The sequence below is a fragment of the Symphalangus syndactylus genome, chromosome 12, assembly GCF_028878055.3.
Source record: "Symphalangus syndactylus isolate Jambi chromosome 12, NHGRI_mSymSyn1-v2.1_pri, whole genome shotgun sequence".
In the NCBI taxonomy this organism is placed as follows: domain Eukaryota; kingdom Metazoa; phylum Chordata; class Mammalia; order Primates; family Hylobatidae; genus Symphalangus; species Symphalangus syndactylus.
The window spans coordinates 28,802,984-28,822,249 of record NC_072441.2 but is presented as its reverse complement, the minus strand read 5'-3'; the positions used below and the strand labels follow the sequence as shown (position 1 = coordinate 28,822,249).

At 36.5% G+C, this 19,266-nt stretch overlaps 1 protein-coding gene across 3 annotated transcripts in view; it reads left to right on the top strand.

Moving 5' to 3' along the window:
• ERICH3 (glutamate rich 3) overlaps positions 1-19,266 on the top strand; it is a 105,778-nt gene that overhangs the window by 66,194 nt on the left and 20,318 nt on the right. For all 3 annotated transcript variants that reach the window (XM_063624026.1, XM_063624027.1, XM_063624028.1), the window contains 3 exons: positions 611-912; positions 7,875-8,111; positions 17,665-18,114. In XM_063624026.1, coding sequence (XP_063480096.1) covers positions 611-912; positions 7,875-8,111; positions 17,665-18,114 — 989 coding nt within the window. The remainder of the gene's footprint in view (positions 1-610; positions 913-7,874; positions 8,112-17,664; positions 18,115-19,266) is intronic.

Genomic DNA, 19,266 nt, shown 5'->3' with positions numbered 1-19,266 from the left:
GTTATTTACTTAAAAGATGCAACAACATTTGACTGTATATATTTCTTTAAAAAATCAATCATATTTATTTACAGCCAATCTTGTAAGTCTTTCGTTACTGTTGTTGTGTTGCTAAAATATAACTTATCAGGCTGAATGGCATATTGCTTCTTCTGACCATTTTTATATCAGCTTCTCTATGTTTGTGAATCTGCATGTTCTATTATAATTCTCATTTAAGGACTTGAGATATATCTTCATGTATGTAAAATTATATACCTGCCTATATTTCTGTATCTATGGTACGTGTTACTGTTTAGGACCAAAAATATACTTGAAGAGACAGATTTTAGTTTGAAACTATAGTTCTTGGTTGATGAGTTATTTTATTTTATTATTGTGGATAACGTTATTAAGAATTTGTTGTTTGTTTACAAGATTTTAGTATCAAAAAAGAATAGTATATTTTAATTAGCTTTTTAATTGTTTATCTTTATTAGTGTATACTGTAATCAAAACATTTTTGTATCTTTTTTTACTAGAATAAGAGATAAGTGCTTTCAAAAGCTTTGAGATTCCATTGTGCTGTCTATAAGGGTTAACAAACACTTCCTGTTAATATTTTTCATAGGTGCATTATTGCAATGGGCCTTGACAAAAAAACATCTTTGCCAAAATCTAGGAAAGAAAAGAGCACTGAGAAAGGAGAGGAACTGAAGAAGGCTGAGGGGAAAGTGAGGAAAGAGAGAGAGTATGTGATACCAAAAAGAAACGAGATCAAGGAGAATAAAACCTCTGTTTCAGCCAATTTTTCAGCTCAAGAAATAAAAACAGGGCTCAAAGAAGTGACAACTGCTGTGGAGGAAATGACAAGTAAAGGAAAACCAGGACAAGACGTCTTGGAAGACGGCCAGGAAAATACTTTAAAATATGGTAATCAACAACACAAGTTTCTTTTGTTGTAGCTGCGGCTGTTTCGTTTGTCTTTGAAATGTGATTATCAAAATTTTCAAAAATACCCATTAAATGTTACCCAGCTGTGGGCTTTAGGCAGCTGTTACATGTGGGGTGCCCCGATCTCCTTCCTCTGCTGTTTTGTATGGAGTCCTGTGTCACCTACCTTAGAGGAGGGCACATCTAACCCCAGAAAGGTTAAAGGTTCTTGCTGCAAAGATGAGGAGAGAGAATGGAGTATATGTCAATATGAGTTAGAGACTCTATTGACTTCTGCAGAGACCATTTTGACCAAATAGAATTTTACCTGTTTTAAAAGTTTTTGGATGTACTGTGTTTCATGAAATTGATGAATTGCTTTGACATCAGGTAGGTACAACCTATATGATTATATGGTGATTATATGGAGTATTTCATAACTAAAAGCAGTTGACTATAGGCTTAGGGTTGTGGAACCTATCTGTCTGCTGTTTTATGCTTTCTTCTTTTTTCTCTGTTCTCTCCTTCTTCCTCTCTCCTGCCTTCCCCTGCTTCTCTGTCTCCGTCTCTCCATACAAATACACCCACCCAACCACACACACACCCACCCAACCACACACACACACACATGCACAGTCATATATATACATACACACATACATATGCAGGCACATCTCATTTTATTGTGCTCGCTTTATTGCACAAGCTTTGCAAATATAGCACTTTTTGTAAATTAAAAGTTTGTGGCAACCCTGCATCAAAGTCTATCAGCATCATTTTTCCAACAGTATGTGCTCACTTCATCTCTGTGTCAAACTTTGTCAATATTTCTAACTTTTTCATTATTATGATATCTGTCATGGTGATCTGTGATCAGTGATCTGTGTTGTTTCTGTTGCAATTGTTTTGGGGTGCCATGAGCTGTACCATGTAAGAAAGTGAACTTAATCAGTGTTCTGACTGCTCCAGTGACCAGCTGTTCTCCAGTCTCTGTCCCTCTCCTTGGTCTTCTCTGTTCCCAAACACACAACAGTATTGAAATTAGGTTAATTAATAACCCTACACAATACACTCTAAATGTTCAAGTGAAAGGAAGAGTCTCACGTTTTTCACTTTAAATCAAATGATTCAGCTTAGTGAGGAAGGCATATCAAAAGCCAAGATAGGCTAAAAGCTAGGCCACTTGTGCCAAACAGACAAGTTGTGAATGCAAAAGAAAAGTTCCTGAAGGAATTAAGAGTGCTACTTCAAGTGAACATGTGCGTGATAAAAAAGAAATCCTTATTGCTGATATATAGAGAATTTTAGTGATCTCAATAGAAGATCTAACTAGCCACAACATTCTCATAAGCCAAAGCCTGAGTCAGAGCAAGGCCCTAACTCTCTTCAATTCTGTGAAGGCTGAGAGAGGTGAAGAAGCTGCAGGAGAAAAGTATGAAGCTAGCAGAGGTTGGTTCGTGAGGATTAAAGAAAGAAGCCATCTCCATAGCATAAAAGTGCAAGGTGAAGTAGCAAGTGCTGATGTAGGAGCTGCTGAAATTTTATCCAGAAGACCTAGCTAAGATCATTTATAAATGTAGCTACATTAAACAGCAGGTCTTCAGTGTAGATGAAAAAGCCTTATGTTGGAAAAAGATGCCATCTAGGACTTTCATAGCTAGAAAGGAGAAGTCAACACCTGACTTCAAAGCTTCAAAGGATAGGCTGACTCTTCTTTTATGGGTTAATGCAGCTGGTGAATTCATGATGCTCATTTAGCATTCAAAAAATCCTAGGGCCCTTAAGCGTTATGTTAAATTTTATCTGCTTCTGCTCTGTAAATGAAACAAACAAAGCTTGGATGACAGCACATCTATTTACAGCATGGTTTGTAGAGTATTTTCAGCCCACTGTTGAGACCTACTGCTCAGGGAAAAAGATTTCTTTCAACATAATACCACTCATTGACAATGTACCTGGTCACTCAAGAACTTTGATGAAGATATGTAGTGCGATAATGTTGTTTTCATGCCTGCTAACACAACATCCATTCTGTTGTTATCCTTATGGATCAAGGAGTAATTTCAGATCTCATTCTTGCAGGAATATATTTTGTAAGGCTATAGCTGCCATATATAGTGATTCCTCTGATGGATCAGGGCAAATTCAATTGGGAACTTTCTGGAAAGGATTCACAATTCTAGACGCCGTTAAGAACATTCATGATTAATGGAAGGAGGTAAAAATATCAACATGAACAGGAGTTTGAAAGAAGGTGATTTCCTCATGGGTGGCTTTGAGGAGCTCAAGACTTTGGTGGAGGAAGTAATTGCAGATGTGGTAGAAATAGCAAGAGAATTAGAAGTGGGGCCTAAGATGAGATTGAATTGTTGCAATCTCATGATAAAACTTGAATAGATAAGGAGTTGCTTCTTAGGGATGAACAGAGAAAGAAGTTTCCTGAGATGGAATCTACTCTTGCTGAAGATGCTGTGAACATTGTTGAAATGACAACAAAGAATTTATCATGTATAAAACGTACTAGTTGATAAAAGAGTGGCAGGATTTGAGAGGATCGAGCCCAATTTTAAAAGAGGTTTTACTGTGCGTAAGTGCTATTAAACAGCATTGCGTGCTACAGATAAATCTTCATGAAAGGAAGAGTCAATAGATGTGGCAAACTTTATTGCTGTCTTATTTTAAGAAATTTCCACAGCCACCCCAGCCACCAGCAACCACCACCCCGATCAGTCAGGAGCCATTAACATCAAGGGAATATCCTCCCCCAGCAGAAAGACGATGACCAGCTAAGGCTCAGATGATTGTTAGCGTCTTTTATCAATAAAGTGATTTTAGTTAAGGTGTATACATTGGGTTTTTAGATATAATGCTGTTGTATACTCAATAGACAGCAGCATAGTAGAAACATAATTTTGGATGCACAGGGAAACCAAAAAATTTATGTCACTATCTTTATTGCAATGGCCTGGAACTGAACCTGCAATATCCCTGAGGTATACCTGTATATCGAATATATATAGGTGTACATTCACAGATATAGATATGCTTGTATATACTTACACGTGTATATAGGTATGCCTGTATATAATTATACCTAAAGCAGTAATAACAACAATAATAAAAGTGCCAAGCACTGAGCACTGAACTAGGCACTGTGCACACACTGTCTCGTTTTATCGTCACCATTCAACATGGTAGGTATTATTACTACTTCAATTTTACAGGCTGGGAAATTGAGGCTTAGATACACAAAAAGAAAGTAGCAGAACAAGAATTTGCACCCAGGTTTGTCTAATTCCAAAGCTCAGTCTTTCAAACACTGTACAACCTTCTATTCTGTACAAGTTAGCCTACCCACTTCATGGTTGTGGATAGTGTGTCCAAAGTATGAGAAAGGGAGAGCTGCCTGTGTGTCCCTCATACTCCAGAGACAAAGCTTGGATAGGGGGCACAATAACCATGGGTTGGGGTACCTGTGGAAGGACTGGCTTCGAGAAAGGGACAACTTCTAGATATCTTCTTCCCCACCTCGTATTTTTGCAAATGTTTTGCAAGTGTTTCATAAATCCAAGAGAATAATTACAGGACTGTTATAGCACTAGACTTCATGTCTGATTATTACTGAACAAAGTGAATCTTTTACAAAAGATTTCACTTAGAACACTTTTACCAGCTCACCATTCTTCACAATCTCTTCTAGTCTTTGTCTTATCTTGGGATGAGAATTTTAATATATCTGCAGCAATAGTAATCACAGAGGTATTAACAAATAGGATGTGTTTTCACGTGTTTTAACTTTGAAGCATGGTGGTTTATGAAAGTCATGTTCAATGAAAGCTTTTCGTTTTCTTTTTTTTCTTAAACTAACATAACTAGTGCTATGAGTGGTGTACTTTATACTCATGATACCTATGATAAAGCTTTTCCTGGAGTCTTTCTTCTGTGTTGGCTAGTTAATGGACTTTAAATGTCCATTTCCATTTTTAAAAATGCAGCCACAGCAGCAAGGGTTTAGCTCTCTGCATAATAGTCGCTGATGTGAGGGCAGCAAGAAGTTTGAATCGAGGTCAGCAAGAGAAGGTTGGGCTAGATTGATGTTGACCCAGTGTTGACTCACGTCCTCATTAGTGGGGATGGTAAACAACAAGCTAATTAAATTCTCTAGAAGAAGGCAAATGGGATGGGGAGAACAGACCAAACTATGTGAAAGATTTTAGAAAGCATGCCGCTGGTTTATTCATATCAAAAACATGAGTAGATGACACAAAGGTGGTGTGCTTTGAGCTATAATGACAGTTTGGAAGGCTTGTGGTTAACAGAAAGCTAATACTTAAATGTGATGATAGCAGGGATAGAATAAAGCCAGGGCAGCCTCGACTTTCATATTTGAGAGAAAACACAAAATACGATGCTGGGACTGTTCTTGTGGTTCACTTCGTGTTCCTTCACTTTTGTGCCGTGTCTCAATTATATAACTGTAGTTGTGTCCTAATTGCGGACACTTGTACTGCTCTGATTTTAATCAGGTGCCTCCACTAAAGTGTGTTGTTGTCAAAGGAGTACGTATCGTGTGTGATTTCTCCTGTTCTATAATCTACTCCCTTCACTACCCAATCACAAGGACGATTACTACTAATCCATAATATTTATTATGCTGCTGCTATTCATGCACTGTGCTAAGCATGTTCCAGGGATTATTGCTCTCAATACTTACCACAGCATTCTATTACCCATGTTACAGATGGAGAAACTGAAGCTTAAAGACAAATTGCCCAAGGTCACATAGTAAGTGTTTTAACTGGGTCTTGGGCACATGAATACCTGATTCCCAAATCCTCACATCCCACTACTATGTAACACTATGGCTGGAGTTGCAGCAATCCACTAATATTCCTTCTGCTTATCTTATGGTCAGTAGCAAACCCCTGTAGTGTGATATATGTGTGTGTATTCTGCAGCTAACCTCAGCTTCCTCTTTTGGGAAGTCTTCCATGAGCCCCTAAAATGACTTTCCATCCTTTCGTTCCATTCTGCTTACTTGACACTACTTCACATAATTAATTATATGTCCTATCTAAAAATCCATAGCAATCCAGCCCAATTGTATTGAGAAACACTACTGAGGATCGCATATTAAAAACTACTATAAAGTGAGTACAGTATTTCTTGTGTACCTACATCTTATTTCCTCAATAAAAATTGGAGAGTCCTTCATGGCCGGGATTGTCTTATTGTAATGTCTTCTATCTTCTAATTTTATCCTCTTAAACATAGAAGATTCTCAAAAAATAGGCTTATTGATTGATAGTTAAAAGGGTCAGGTGAGGAATTATCCTATACCTTGGCCGGTAATACTTGGATCAAAATATTTACTTGTGGCCAGGCGCGGTGGCTCACGCTTGTAATCCCAGCACTTTGGGAGGCCGAGGCGGGCGGATCACGAGGTCAGGAGATCGAGACCACGGTGAAACCCCATCTCTACTAAAAATACAAAAAATTAGCCGGGCGTGGTGGCGGGCACCTGTAGTCCCAGCCACTCGGAGAGGCTGAGGCAGGAGAATGGCGTGAACCCGGGAGGCGGAGCTTGCAGTGAGCCGAGATTGCCCCACTGCACTCCAGCCTGGGTGACAGAGCAAGACTCCGTCTCAAAAAAAAAAAAAAAAAAAAATTTACTTGTTTTTATTAGTAGTTTCTGTTTGTGTCTAGCAATATAAAGCAAATTCTTCATCTTCTTGCTTATTTTACAATTTTGGTTTACTGATACATATTTTGTATTTAAATGTATTAAATCTCTTTTGTGGAAACATTTTTGTGATTATCTAATTTTCTTTGTTATAGGTTTTGATTTCACTTTTCCCCTTACATCTCCCTCATCCTCTGTATTTACAGAGCTTTCTGCATATGCACAGGACATACATTTCTAGATTAAGTTTCTTTCACTGGGTGGACAGCTCTCAAGTAACTTACCCGAGAGGCCCCCCACTCCCCCACAGAGAAGCCAGAATAGCTAATAACTAAAACACACAAAATTGAGAAACCTTTATTTTCATGGTAATTTTTATTTTAAGGATAATTGTTTATTCGCTTAATTGGTTCTGCATGAGATCCTTTTGCTCTCTGTCCTTGGCATGCTGTCACTTCAAGATTTTTAGTTTTTGGTGGAAGAAAAAGGGGAATAATTAAATATGAAAGGTGAAAAATTATAACCACAAGGGACAGCTGGAGTTTATCTGATGTGACAATTTCCTTTTCCTGTTACAGATTTGTTGCACCTCTGCAGGGAATAAAGCAAATATGTGACTGTGACAGGAATATTCTATTTTGTATAAATTTTTATCACTGAAATGTAATTATTTCATTTATTGTAGGAATGAATAATGCATGTGATTTCATTTCTGGCCTACGTATAGAATCCTTCATAATGCCTTTTCTTGATGTCCATTTGTTTCTTAAAGAATATGGTATTCACAGTGTTACTTCTCAGGGCTTTTGGAATTGATTAATTGAATTTTTCCACTTCACTATTCATTAAGTTGATATCCAAACATTTTGAACATTTTTCATATGAAATATGACCTCATTGGATCTCCAAATTAACTTTCATTATTATAATCCTGTTCTCTTCATTTTTAATTTATTTCTAATTTATTGTTTTATATCAAGTTCTTCTCTTTCCATTTTGGTTATTTTAGATGATGATGTTCATTTGTAAATGAACTTTTATTAGGTTTCAGCCTTGCCATTTGGAGCTTCATTTCTTTTGTGCTCTTGTGTATGTAACTGATTGGAATCTTTGATCATTTGCTGTTAGTTTTCCGTGTTCACTAATTGAACGAAAAAGAAGAAGCAAAGAAAGCCTCAGAGAAGAGAGGATAATGGAGTCAAAGTTCTCATTAGAGAGAAATAGGTTAAGTGTAAGGGGTTCTATTTTCATTCTTATAGTGGAGATTTTCTTTTTTCAGAGTATGAAGAAGATTTTGAAGTAGATGAGGAGAAACAAGGTGAAAAAGCTAATGAAGAAGGACAGGCTGATGTTCAAATGAATGGAATACCACAGTCACCTTTGGATGATAAAAAAGATAATTTAGACCCTGAAAAAGAGAGTGAAACCTCATCACAGAAGGCACCAGATGCCCATGACAATGTGAAAGATGAGAATGATGGATGCTCTGAGAGTGAACTGGAAGAGGATAAACAAGGCGAGTTGTTCAACTTATCATGTAACATAGGCTGTTTACTGAGTGTGTTTACTGCTTTTCTTTGTTTTCTATTTAATGAGATAATCCTTTTTTTTCTCTTGAATATATATTTTTTGACTTTTAAATAAGGGGTACATGTGAAGGTTTGTTACACAGATAAACTTATGTCATGGGGGTTCGTCGTACATGTTATTTCATCACCCAGGTATTAAACCTAGCACATTAGTTATTTTTCCTGATCCTCTTTCTCCTCCCATGCTCCACCCTTCAATAGGCCCCAGTGTTTGTTGTTCCCCACTATGTGTCCATGTGTTCTCATCATTTAGCTCCCACTTATGAGAGTATGAGGTAATTTGTTACCTTCGCACTTTATTAATGCAACTTCAAAAACCTAATGAAAGAGGGACATAAAACAAATGTGTCTGTAACTATTTTAGAATGAATGTAAAGGAATCTTAAAAAGGACATTTACGACTATAGCCATATCCATTTCAGTGTTCCAATTACATTGAAAATGTAACAAATTGTTTGGAAGGAAAAAGTTAAAAATTCTCTATTTCCACAGTTCGGTGTATCTTTCCATTGCATAAACTTACGTACAAATATTTATGTAATTTTTTACAAATATGTAAACATATAATTCATGTTACTCTTGAAATTGTTTTTTCAGTTTAACTGTGCACATATTAAGTATCCTAAGAAGTCAATACATGTATGAATAACTTATTATTGCTAATAGCAATATGAAAGTTTGTGGTATGCCAATTTATTGTTTTGGGTACTGATATTTCTGTATCTTTAGGCTAGATTTCCTTAAGTATTCGCTTATGTTAAATTTTAGTAAATCTTGGCAGATTGCTTTCTGAAAGGGTCATATAATTCACATTCCTAACAAGGATATAAGAGAAAGCCTGTTTTGTGATAAACCCACTCACCTGGATTTCATTAATCTTATTTATGTTAATCTTATGGGCAAAAAAATCTAGCCTCTTGTTTTAGTTTTTGTTACCCTAACTCCTGGTGGGTTGAGCATCTTTCCTTATATTCATTGTCCATTTATATTTCCTTTTCTGTGAATATATTGCTTGCTTTACTCATTTCTCTATTGGATATTATGGCTATTGGGGTGCTCTTTATTAGGGATAGTTTATCACATGCTGTCATGCTTTCATTCAATTTTTTTTTACTTCATTAATATTTGGTCATTCAGAACTTTTTGATTTTTATTACTCTATTAATCTTGTTTGTTATTGCTTAACAGTTTCTTTTCTAATTAAAAAGCCTTTTCCTAATCCAAAGGTTAGGGACATATTCCCAAATTTTCATCCATTTTCATTATTTAATTTTAATTCAGATACTTAATCCCTATGAAATCTTTAAGTTTTTTTAAACGACTTGGGGTAAAGACTCTTTTCAATGCAAAACCATGAAATCCATGTAATAAATAGTACTAAATTTCGCTTTTAGCATAAGTTGAATCAATGATTTTTCACACATACCTCAGCATTTCAGAAATATAAGAAAGTATAATTTTAGTATTAGGTAAGATGGGAGAAAGAGAGAAAGCTACATATAAGGAAATATGTGGAAAACAGCTGTAGGTAGACTTTCATGGTAAAAGAAAAAGAAATAAAAAAGTCCTAAGTTAGAAAAGAAAATGCAAGAGGAATAGAGAATGTTGGAGAGGATTGAAACACCAGTGGCAGACTACAGCATAAGTAAGTCATGTTCTCACTAGATGTTAGGAGTTTGGAAACTCAACAGATGTTCAGAGGATAGATACAGGAGAGGAGACAAAATGTCTGACTCTTTTTTGGTTCCACATGAATTTTAAAATAGGTTTTTCTAGTTCTGTGAACAATCTCAATGTTAGATTTAGGTTTTACTTTTAAATCTTTAATACATCTTGAGTTGATTTTTGTATATGGTGTAAGGAAGGGGTTTAGTTTCAATCCTCTGTATATTGACATAGCTGATTTCTCAAAAGATATTTTTTAAATATTAAGCAACTACTTGAATGCTAACACCAATAATACTAAGATGTTTTGGTTAGTGCCATGATATCTAGCTACATTTATGCTTTACAGTTATTGGAATTTTCAATGGAAAAAATGTATAATTAGCAATGTTGTATAGATATATAATATATAATATTTTAAATAGATATGCAATGAAAACTATAAATATATAGCTGGTTCACAAATTTTGGGAAGTTTAAGAGCCAAAATTAAATTGGCTAGCTATTTTCTTTTGTTGTTTCATTAATGATGTTATTAAGCTATGCTTTTAAAGGGCTCTTTTGCATGCTTGGTGTTTTAAAACAGTGTCATTCTGAAATCAAATCTCGTTGCTGATTATGGTTTTTTTTTACTCCATCGTCAGACTTTCTTATTTTCCATTCCTTTATTTTGATAACTTGCCTTTGTGTTATTCAAGGCATAAACATGCCTTTTAGTATGTGGAGTATCAGCATTAGAGATTTTATCCACCGAACAAGTAGCATGTATTAAAAATGATAATGACATGATGGATTCCTTGGAATACTCTGTTGAAAAGCCAGACAGCATTTCATTTTCAAAAGGGTGAGAGGCATATGTGACCACTGAATCCCAGACACCAGTACATCCTTTTTATTGACATGATTAAGAATCTTGCTGTTAGTATTTGGATGTGTTTCATTTGAACCTGCCTGCACCTGTTCCCAGAGGGCAAACAATTGCCCAGGCTGTCACTCTTGTGACAAGTCGGCCCCATTTGAACTGCCAGCTAACAATTGCGTCGGCCCGCCTTGATGAATACAGTGTGCTGGGCAGCCCATGAGTGATAGAGTGCTACTGGCTGCAAGCTGACTAAGAGAGGACCCTGGTTTACGAATGATGTGTGAGACTTCCTATCATTTAAAAAGAACGACAGCTTCCTTTTCTCTGCATTTGTGTTGGCAACCCCAGGCACTAATTCACCAGTTGAAAATATATTGTCATAGATGAATATTATAAGGTTGAGGGGAAAAGTATCATGTCACTGAGAATATACTTTTATGGACAGTTTGGATGATAGCGTCCATGAGTAAGAGGTCAACGGGTATAAAGTTACAGCTAGACAGGAAGAATCAGTTCTAGTATTTTACTACACAGTAGGGTGACTATAGCGAATAACAATGTAATATATATTTCAAGATAGCTAGAAGAGAAGATTTTGAATGTTGTCGCCACAAAGAAATGATGAATGCTTAAAGTGATGCAAGTGTAATTACCCCAATTTGATCATTATACTATGTGTACATGCATTGAAACATCACATTGTATCTCATAAATATATACAAGAATTATTTGTCAATTATAAATTTAAAAATTAGTAATGAAAAAAAGACTAACTAGCTCCTTTTGAGAAAGATTAGACAGATTGAGACAGAAGTAGAGATAAAGAGACAGAGAAGAAACTTCTCCCGGAATATGAAAAAAAGAAAGTAAGACTTCAAGTAATTTTTTTCTAGTAAGAAAGATGATTTCATTCATGCTGTTTTTCAGTCTGTTGAAGAAGTAAATCTTATAAACTTTTAAAGTCCCAGAATCACAGCAATATTCTACTTAATTGATTTATGATTTTAAGAATCTCACCCTTAATCTTTTGGCTTCAATATGGGTTTGAAAAGAAGTATAGGGGTGTAGGCTTCTTCTGTGTTGAAATTCTATGTGCTGTGAGACCCACCCTTGGACTTCAGCGTAATGTATCTGCTTCTTGGATCAGAGAAGATTATGGGAATGTTATAAATGGCTTCTGATCAAAGACTATAATACGTGTGATTTTTTGCATGGTCAATCAAACTTAAATGTTTCTTAATGGTAATAATTCCCCAATCCATAGTCACTTTTCAATTGTCAAAGTGGGAAGGCATAACTTCAGGTGAATACTTAAATGTAGAACCATCCTTTAATTCACACAAAAATACTTTTCTATGAAGTGTTTCTCTGCAGTTTGAATCTGCCTTGTAGAAAACAAAGGCATTACATAGACACTCAGTGAACTCTTATGAATGAAGGGCTGATTGAATAGATCAATAGATGAATGAAAATAATATATGCAGCACAATGTGATGCATGATTTGATTGTATTATAAATATTTTAAGTTTATTTTAATGTTTAGAAAGTGAAATTAAAGGTAAATATGGAGAACACTTTATTTGTTTTATTCTCCTCCTGCTATATCTGCATTTACCTGTGAATATGTATTCTTGCATATACTTGGCTCCCTGATGATTTGAGACATTTCAACTGATAATACTAACTATCAGTACGCGGGCATATGTTCCCTCTTAGGACTAAAAACCAGTTACTGTTCATAGCTAAAATTTGATAATTTATACTTTTATTTTCATTAAGCAGGTTCATCCTACAATATTTATTGAGTATAAAGCACTTGTCTAATTAGCTATTACTGTACATGAAGATATTGATTGAACTGACATATAATATAAACAGATTTTCATGAACTTGTAAGTATCATTAAGACAGAACTATTTATACAACTAATAGTAGGATATATAAATTCATGTGTCATGGCTAATTTGAAGAAATTAAGAGCAGCACATATGCAGATTTTGCTGTGAACTCTTGGGCTAAGGAATAGGAAGGAGAAAATTGGACGGTGTTAGAGTTGGAAAGCATATAGGATCCACTGGGTTGGGATCCACGGTTACGTCACTGAGATCATTTACATTTTTAACTTAATTTACTCATTTTAGTTTGTGAACTTGAACTGCAGTTTCTGTAGGTGCTTCCAGCTAATAAACCAAAAACAAAGTAGTTAAAATCAGGACACTAATTAAGGAAATGGTGAATTTAAACTGTGGTAAAATTATGCTCCTTGCTAGCAGGTGAGAAAATGACTGAAAACTAAGGTCAGGTCTGGTCATTGGTTTAAAACAGACAATTTGGCTACTGATTGCAATAAGAGTATGGCAATAGTTTCTGAGAGAGGTATCCGCAGTCACTGTTAGAGTGAACCAATACCTTTATGAACGTGTGCAGCAGATCTATTGCCCTCATGTGAAAGGAGGTGGATAATTAGTCAATCTCTGTTTTGAGTGTGTATTATAGGTAGAAGCAAGGACCAAGGTTTCTGTTTTCTTGTAGAACATTGCCTGGCACATAGGAAGTTCTCAATATGTACTTAGTGGACAAATGAATCTATGTAAGTTGGGAGGAAAGTGAAGGACAACTCAGAACCTCAGTTATGAAGAGGGAGAGCAGGCTTTATCCTGGATTTGCTGGACTGGTGTTGACTTTGGATGTGTGTGTGGCTGGTGCCCTTGGTCAGGCGTATCAACCTAGCAATCAGGCAGTATAAACAGTGAGGACTGCTGGCATACAAAGCACACACACACACACACACACACCATTTTTGTGAGTGTCCTCACAGTGTTCCATAGTTATTTGGTAAATAACTGAATAACATGTATATTTTCATAAAATAGCATATGATCAATGTTATAAATAAACTAGGGAAGACTTTGATTGCTACCTTTTGCTTTTGCTTTGTATTCATATTCTGTGCCTCAGAATATTTTAAATGGACTCTGAGCTCTAGAGTGGTGGACAAAATTAAGAACGACCAGTAGAGATAAAAAAGCGCGGACAGACTACACATTTCAGGAGTTCTGATTTTGGAAAGAGAACAATTGCCTGTCTGTCAGTCTTGAGTGGTAACAGTGGAAAGTTAGCTAAGAGGAGCAATGGTGGGTCCATGGCTGTGGGTACTTCCTGTCTGAAGGCCTTTTAGCAAATAGAAGGGTCTTGGTTTTATTGCAGTGTATCATTACAAAAGAAGCATTTACAAAAACTTGCTACTTACTAGCTAACGGACATTGGGTACTATTGAACCTCTTTGGACCTCTCTTTCTGGATCTCAAAATAGAAGATAATTATTATTCCATAGGATTAAATGACATGTTTGTAAAGTGCTATTTCATGGTTTGGTTTATAGTAGGTGTATAATCATGATCGGTTTTATCTTTGTCATGGTAGCTGTGATATCACTCAATATCAAAAGAAAGAAATTACAAGAGAGAAATTTATTAGAATATGCTACATGTGTGATGTCATAGAGGAAAAAAGCCTATAAAGAAATAATTATTTCATTTGATTAGGTTAAATATTTTTCTCATGTAATTTCTACAATTATGTAAGGAGAACAAGTAGAATTATCCCCATTTTACAGTTAAGAAAACAGAGGCTTAAAGAAATTAAATAGCATAACCAAAGTCGAAACTATTAAGTAGCTGAGCTGTGATTGGGACACCAGGGTTTGTTGTACAGAAGAATATGGTATTTTTTCTCAATCTCATGCTGTGTCAAACAAGATTTTACATATAGTGATGCCAAAAAAGAAAGAAAGAAACAGTTATCACTGACATGAAAACGGAAGAAGGGCCTGGAGAGCTCCTGATTGTGGAAAGAGAAAAGTCAAAGATCTTGCTTAGGACATGGAACAATGGCACCAAACTTGCTGGCTTCAGCCAAGACCTCAGGCAATGAGTGCAGGTCTTTTCTTTGCCAAAACAAGCAAAAGCAGGTTCTTATAGCATCACTACCAGAAGGGAATACACGAACAAATGGAATTGGGTAGGAGGCATAGCTGTTTATCAACATGCTTCCAAGATAATTTTTCCCTCCTAATGACAAAGCAAATTTACATATGTGCTCTCAAAGTTTTTTTAATATAAGCAGTTGCTTTATTTGTAAGAGAATAAATAAAATTAGTTTAGAAAATCCTATTCCATAACCCTGAAGCTTTTTTAGCTTCTTTATAGGCAAAGTCTTACTCCAGTGTCTGTGTATGTAAATGAGAGAAAGAAATGAGACTGAAACTAAATTATAGCATGAGATTAGGGAGAAATTTGCAAACTGAAATGAGTTTGTATAGGAGGTCAGGTGCCCTGGCCACTTCGAGGCCATTCATTCTCCTGATCTTTCTTCTCTGAAGGACTTACTCAGCCCTTTGAAATAAAATAATACAATTAATGGACGCTACTAAAGAAAGGCAGAGGAGCACTCATTTTAAAAAATTCTCTCAGAGCCAAAAGTAGGAGTCATCATTTCCATATTTAGATGGTAGATATATTTTTGGAGTTCAGAAGGAGTATAACATTGAGTCCTAGCTAACTATGTAATTAATGAAAGCCATTGATTAAACTGCTAATAAATCAGAGCTGATGTTCTTTTTTAAAGAAGGAACATAAGACTCTGAAGGGAAAGGAGAGTTCATAGACCCTAAAGTTTCTGAACGGATACAAATAAGATGGAGAAGAACTCTCCTTGATCTGCTACATTTTCTACCAGAGAGATGGCATATCCAGATTTTATAAAATGGAGAATAAAGAATGAGTATCTAGAGTATATGATTTATTTGAAAAATAGTGGTCATCTGGTGTTTGTCAAGGTATCAGGAGATAAAAGCAAATGGAATTAGACTTCAGGGGCTCTGTTGCTGAAAGGCTTTTTGAGTTTGTTTTTCACTGCTGTGTAGCATCTCTCAAATCTTTGCGGAAACTCTGATATGTCTCTGAGACTATATTTAAAATGCTAAGACCTGTCATGGGGAGCCGCCAGGGCTGGAGGCATGGAGAGAAGAGGATAAGGGCAAAGACAGGTATTTTTTATCTTAAACTCTGCATTAGCTGCTACAGCCATCGGTACAGCTGCCAAATGGAACTGAAAGAAATAAAGAAACAGAAAAAAAGAGTAAGGAGTACAGAGAAAACGAAAAAATAGGCAGCATTTAAAGGTAGGATATTTTATTTCAAAGTATATTTATAAAAGAAACAGTTACAGACCTAGACCTATTGGTTAGAAAAGCAAGATTGTATTTCTCTGGCCTATAGCAATGTATGCAGTGATTTTTTATGCTGTCCAGCTTCCTTATTGAGATTCAGTGTGTATGGTACTTTATTGGAAATTGTTAAAACCTTTCCAGGTATTACATAAACCAGCTGTGGCTACCGTAAGTTTCTAGACTGCATATCTAGCATCCTGTCGTCGCACTGCCCAGATCTCCCAGAATCTCTTACCAACTGTGTTCACCCATTTCCCATCTTCTGCTCCCTTCACCTTTTTCAGAGGACTGCCCTGGACTACTGGTAGTGCTTCACCCTCAGACTCAAAGAGCCTGGAAATGCCAGAGAGTTAACATTCCCCCTAGGGTGGTCCATAGCCAATGTCTGACTTTTCCAAAGTATGAAAGCCCAGCTCCTGCCTAATATAAATTACATCCTAATATAGCTTACACGTCAGAAGTGCCCATGGGATCAGGTTGAGGTTGAGATGGGGCTTGAAATAACTCCCTTGATTGATTTCTGCCCTTCCTTCCCTTGCTTCCCCTACTCCCTTAAGAGTTCTCCTGGAGCACATCTTAAATACTTTTCTCACACATGAATCTTCATCTCAGCTTCTGCTTCTGCAGAGCTCAAAATAAGATAAAATCTCTGTCTATGTACACACACACATGCAAGTGTCACCTAAAAATATTTGTCTATGTACTGGCCAAATACACAGATCTTACTGTGTCCATATACCAAGATATACTAGGATTGTGGATGGTACAGTAGATAAAAATTTAAGTTTCATACACACAGAATACTGTGGTGATAGAAGGAAATAAATTTTAAAAAATGGTTTTGTTGAAGAGACAGAGGATTATTCATTTTTTTCTATAACAAAGTGGATATTTACAGAGGGTTTTCAGTAAAAACAGCTTTCAAAAAGCAACAAAAAACCAGGGATGGTTGATAGTTAAATGTGATCTATTGAAGATCTCTATATACTCATATATTCCATCGATTTGATAGGTTTCCTTTATCTTAACAATGATTTAGACCAGGTGTCTAATTCCCGGGCCACGGACTGGTACAGGGTCCATGGCCTATTAGGAACCAGGCTGCACAGCAGGAGGTGAGTGGTGGGGAAGCCAGTGAAGTTTTACCTGTGTTTACAGCCACTCCCCATCCCCCATCGCTGGCATTACTGCCTGAGGTCCGTCTCCTGTTAGATCAGTGGGAGTATTAGATCCTCATAGGAGCAGAAACCCTATTGTGAACTGTGCATGCCAGGGTTCTAGGTTGTGAGTCCCTTATGAGAATCTAATGCCTGATGGTCTGCCACTGTCTCGCATGATCTCCAAATCTGACTGTCTAGATGCAGGAAAACAAGCTCAGGGCTCCCACTGATTCTATACTATTGTCAGTTGTATAATTACTTCATTATATATTACAATGTAATTATAATAGAAATAAAGTGCACAATGAATGTAATGCACTTGAATCATCGCAAAACCATCCCCACTTAACCCCAGTCCATGGAAAAGTTGTCTTCCACGAAACCAATCCCTGGTATAAAAAAGGTTGGGGACCGCTGAGTCGACTATATGGGAAAAGGGTATCAGGTCTATACTAAACTATGTTTTAAAATTTTTAGTATTATTAATTGCTAACATAATTTTTACAATTAAGCCAATTGCTTTACAGAACAACAACAACGTCATCACTTTTATTTTTTGTAGATATGAAAACTGCTTCATCAACCTCATCCAGAAGTCACCCTTATTCTAGTGACAGTGAGGATGAATCTGCAGTGGGGGACAGGGAAGCCCACGCTGACAGCAGCATAGATGAAAGTGCCAGAAGTTCATCTTCTCAGGAGCTGAGTGAAAATGATGAGCCAAGAAAGTCTCACCTTCCAGTTGAGGAATCCTTAGAAATTGAAATTGAAGACCAAGAAATAACAAAAGCAGATGTGGAGATCAAGCCAATGCCAATAGAGGAAAGCTTTGAGAATGTTCTTAAAGAAGGAGCAGAGAAAGGAACCCAAGGGATTGCAGAGGGTTTATCTGAGAAGTCCGGGAAACATGTTCCTGCAGAAGAAAAGGAAAAGGATAAGAGTAAGCTTTGGGAAGAAAGCACTGCTCAGGTGAAGGACAAAAAGGCAGGTCTCCCTGGGGTGGAGGAAGGTGGTAAGTATGGCCGTTGAGTTGAGCTGCCATCATCCTCATGCATGGAAGCTGATTTTGGTCATTGCATTATGCCAAATCTTGGGAATTACTATTGTGATAATGCTTTAGGATTCAAGATTTTTCCTGTGTCTCTGTTTGTTACATAATCATACATGTATTTTCAGTTTGCTGTTTGCCTTCTCTTGCACTTAAAAAATTACTTGATAATTTCTATCCAGCCTGTTTCCTATTTTAGGTAAATTCTCTCCTATGGGAATTCCATCTCAGGAATGAAATAAAGCACAGTATGTGTCTGAAGGCAAGCATGTGTGTGGCTTTTAGAGATTATTTAATACAGAAATACTATTTGTTTTTAGCTATATATGGAGTTTCAGATATCTAGCTAATGTTAATAGGTGCTTACTACATTCCAGGCATGGTTCTAAACACTTAGATATATTAACTCATCACATCCTCACAAAAGCCCAATCTCCCTCTAAGTTACATTCTATTATCATCATCTCTTTTTTACAGATGAAAAATAAAATGTAGCTTCAAAAGGTTAAATAAGTTACCAAAGATTACACAGCTAAAAGAGGCATTCCTAGGATATGAATTCAGGCAGAGATGTTCCAGAACTTATAAATATCGCCTATCGCGTCTGTGTAATACGAATTTAGATTTAGATAATAGTGTAAAATTTTCTTACAAGATTCCAAACTTCCCTTTGAGTTCTCTGAAACTGAGTTGCTTTCTGATCCCGGGGACTCCTGAGTGTGTAAGATTGTTCATTTGACGTGGAAAGAGTAAGGAGTGTCAGGATAATCAGGCCCCAGACCTTAGACACATGGAAGGTCTGATGCTTTTCTCAACTTGTGGAGCACAGTGAAAGGGCTGAGGGGTGTCCTGTGGAGAGCTGGATTGTACCTGCCCGACGCTTGCCTCTCACATAGCCTCCTGTGCCCTGGAACTGGTTCACGGTCTTTTTGTTGCTCTCTCTCATCTGACTCCCCTGTCAATGCAGGAGCCATTCTTCTTGATTTTAAGATAAAATTTATTTTCACATTTTAATATTACTAAAATTCAGCTGCATTTTAAAAGCATATGTATACTTTTAGTGTCTATGTTACTTTTAGACCCTTAAAAACTACTGTTAAACCACTGGGGTCTACT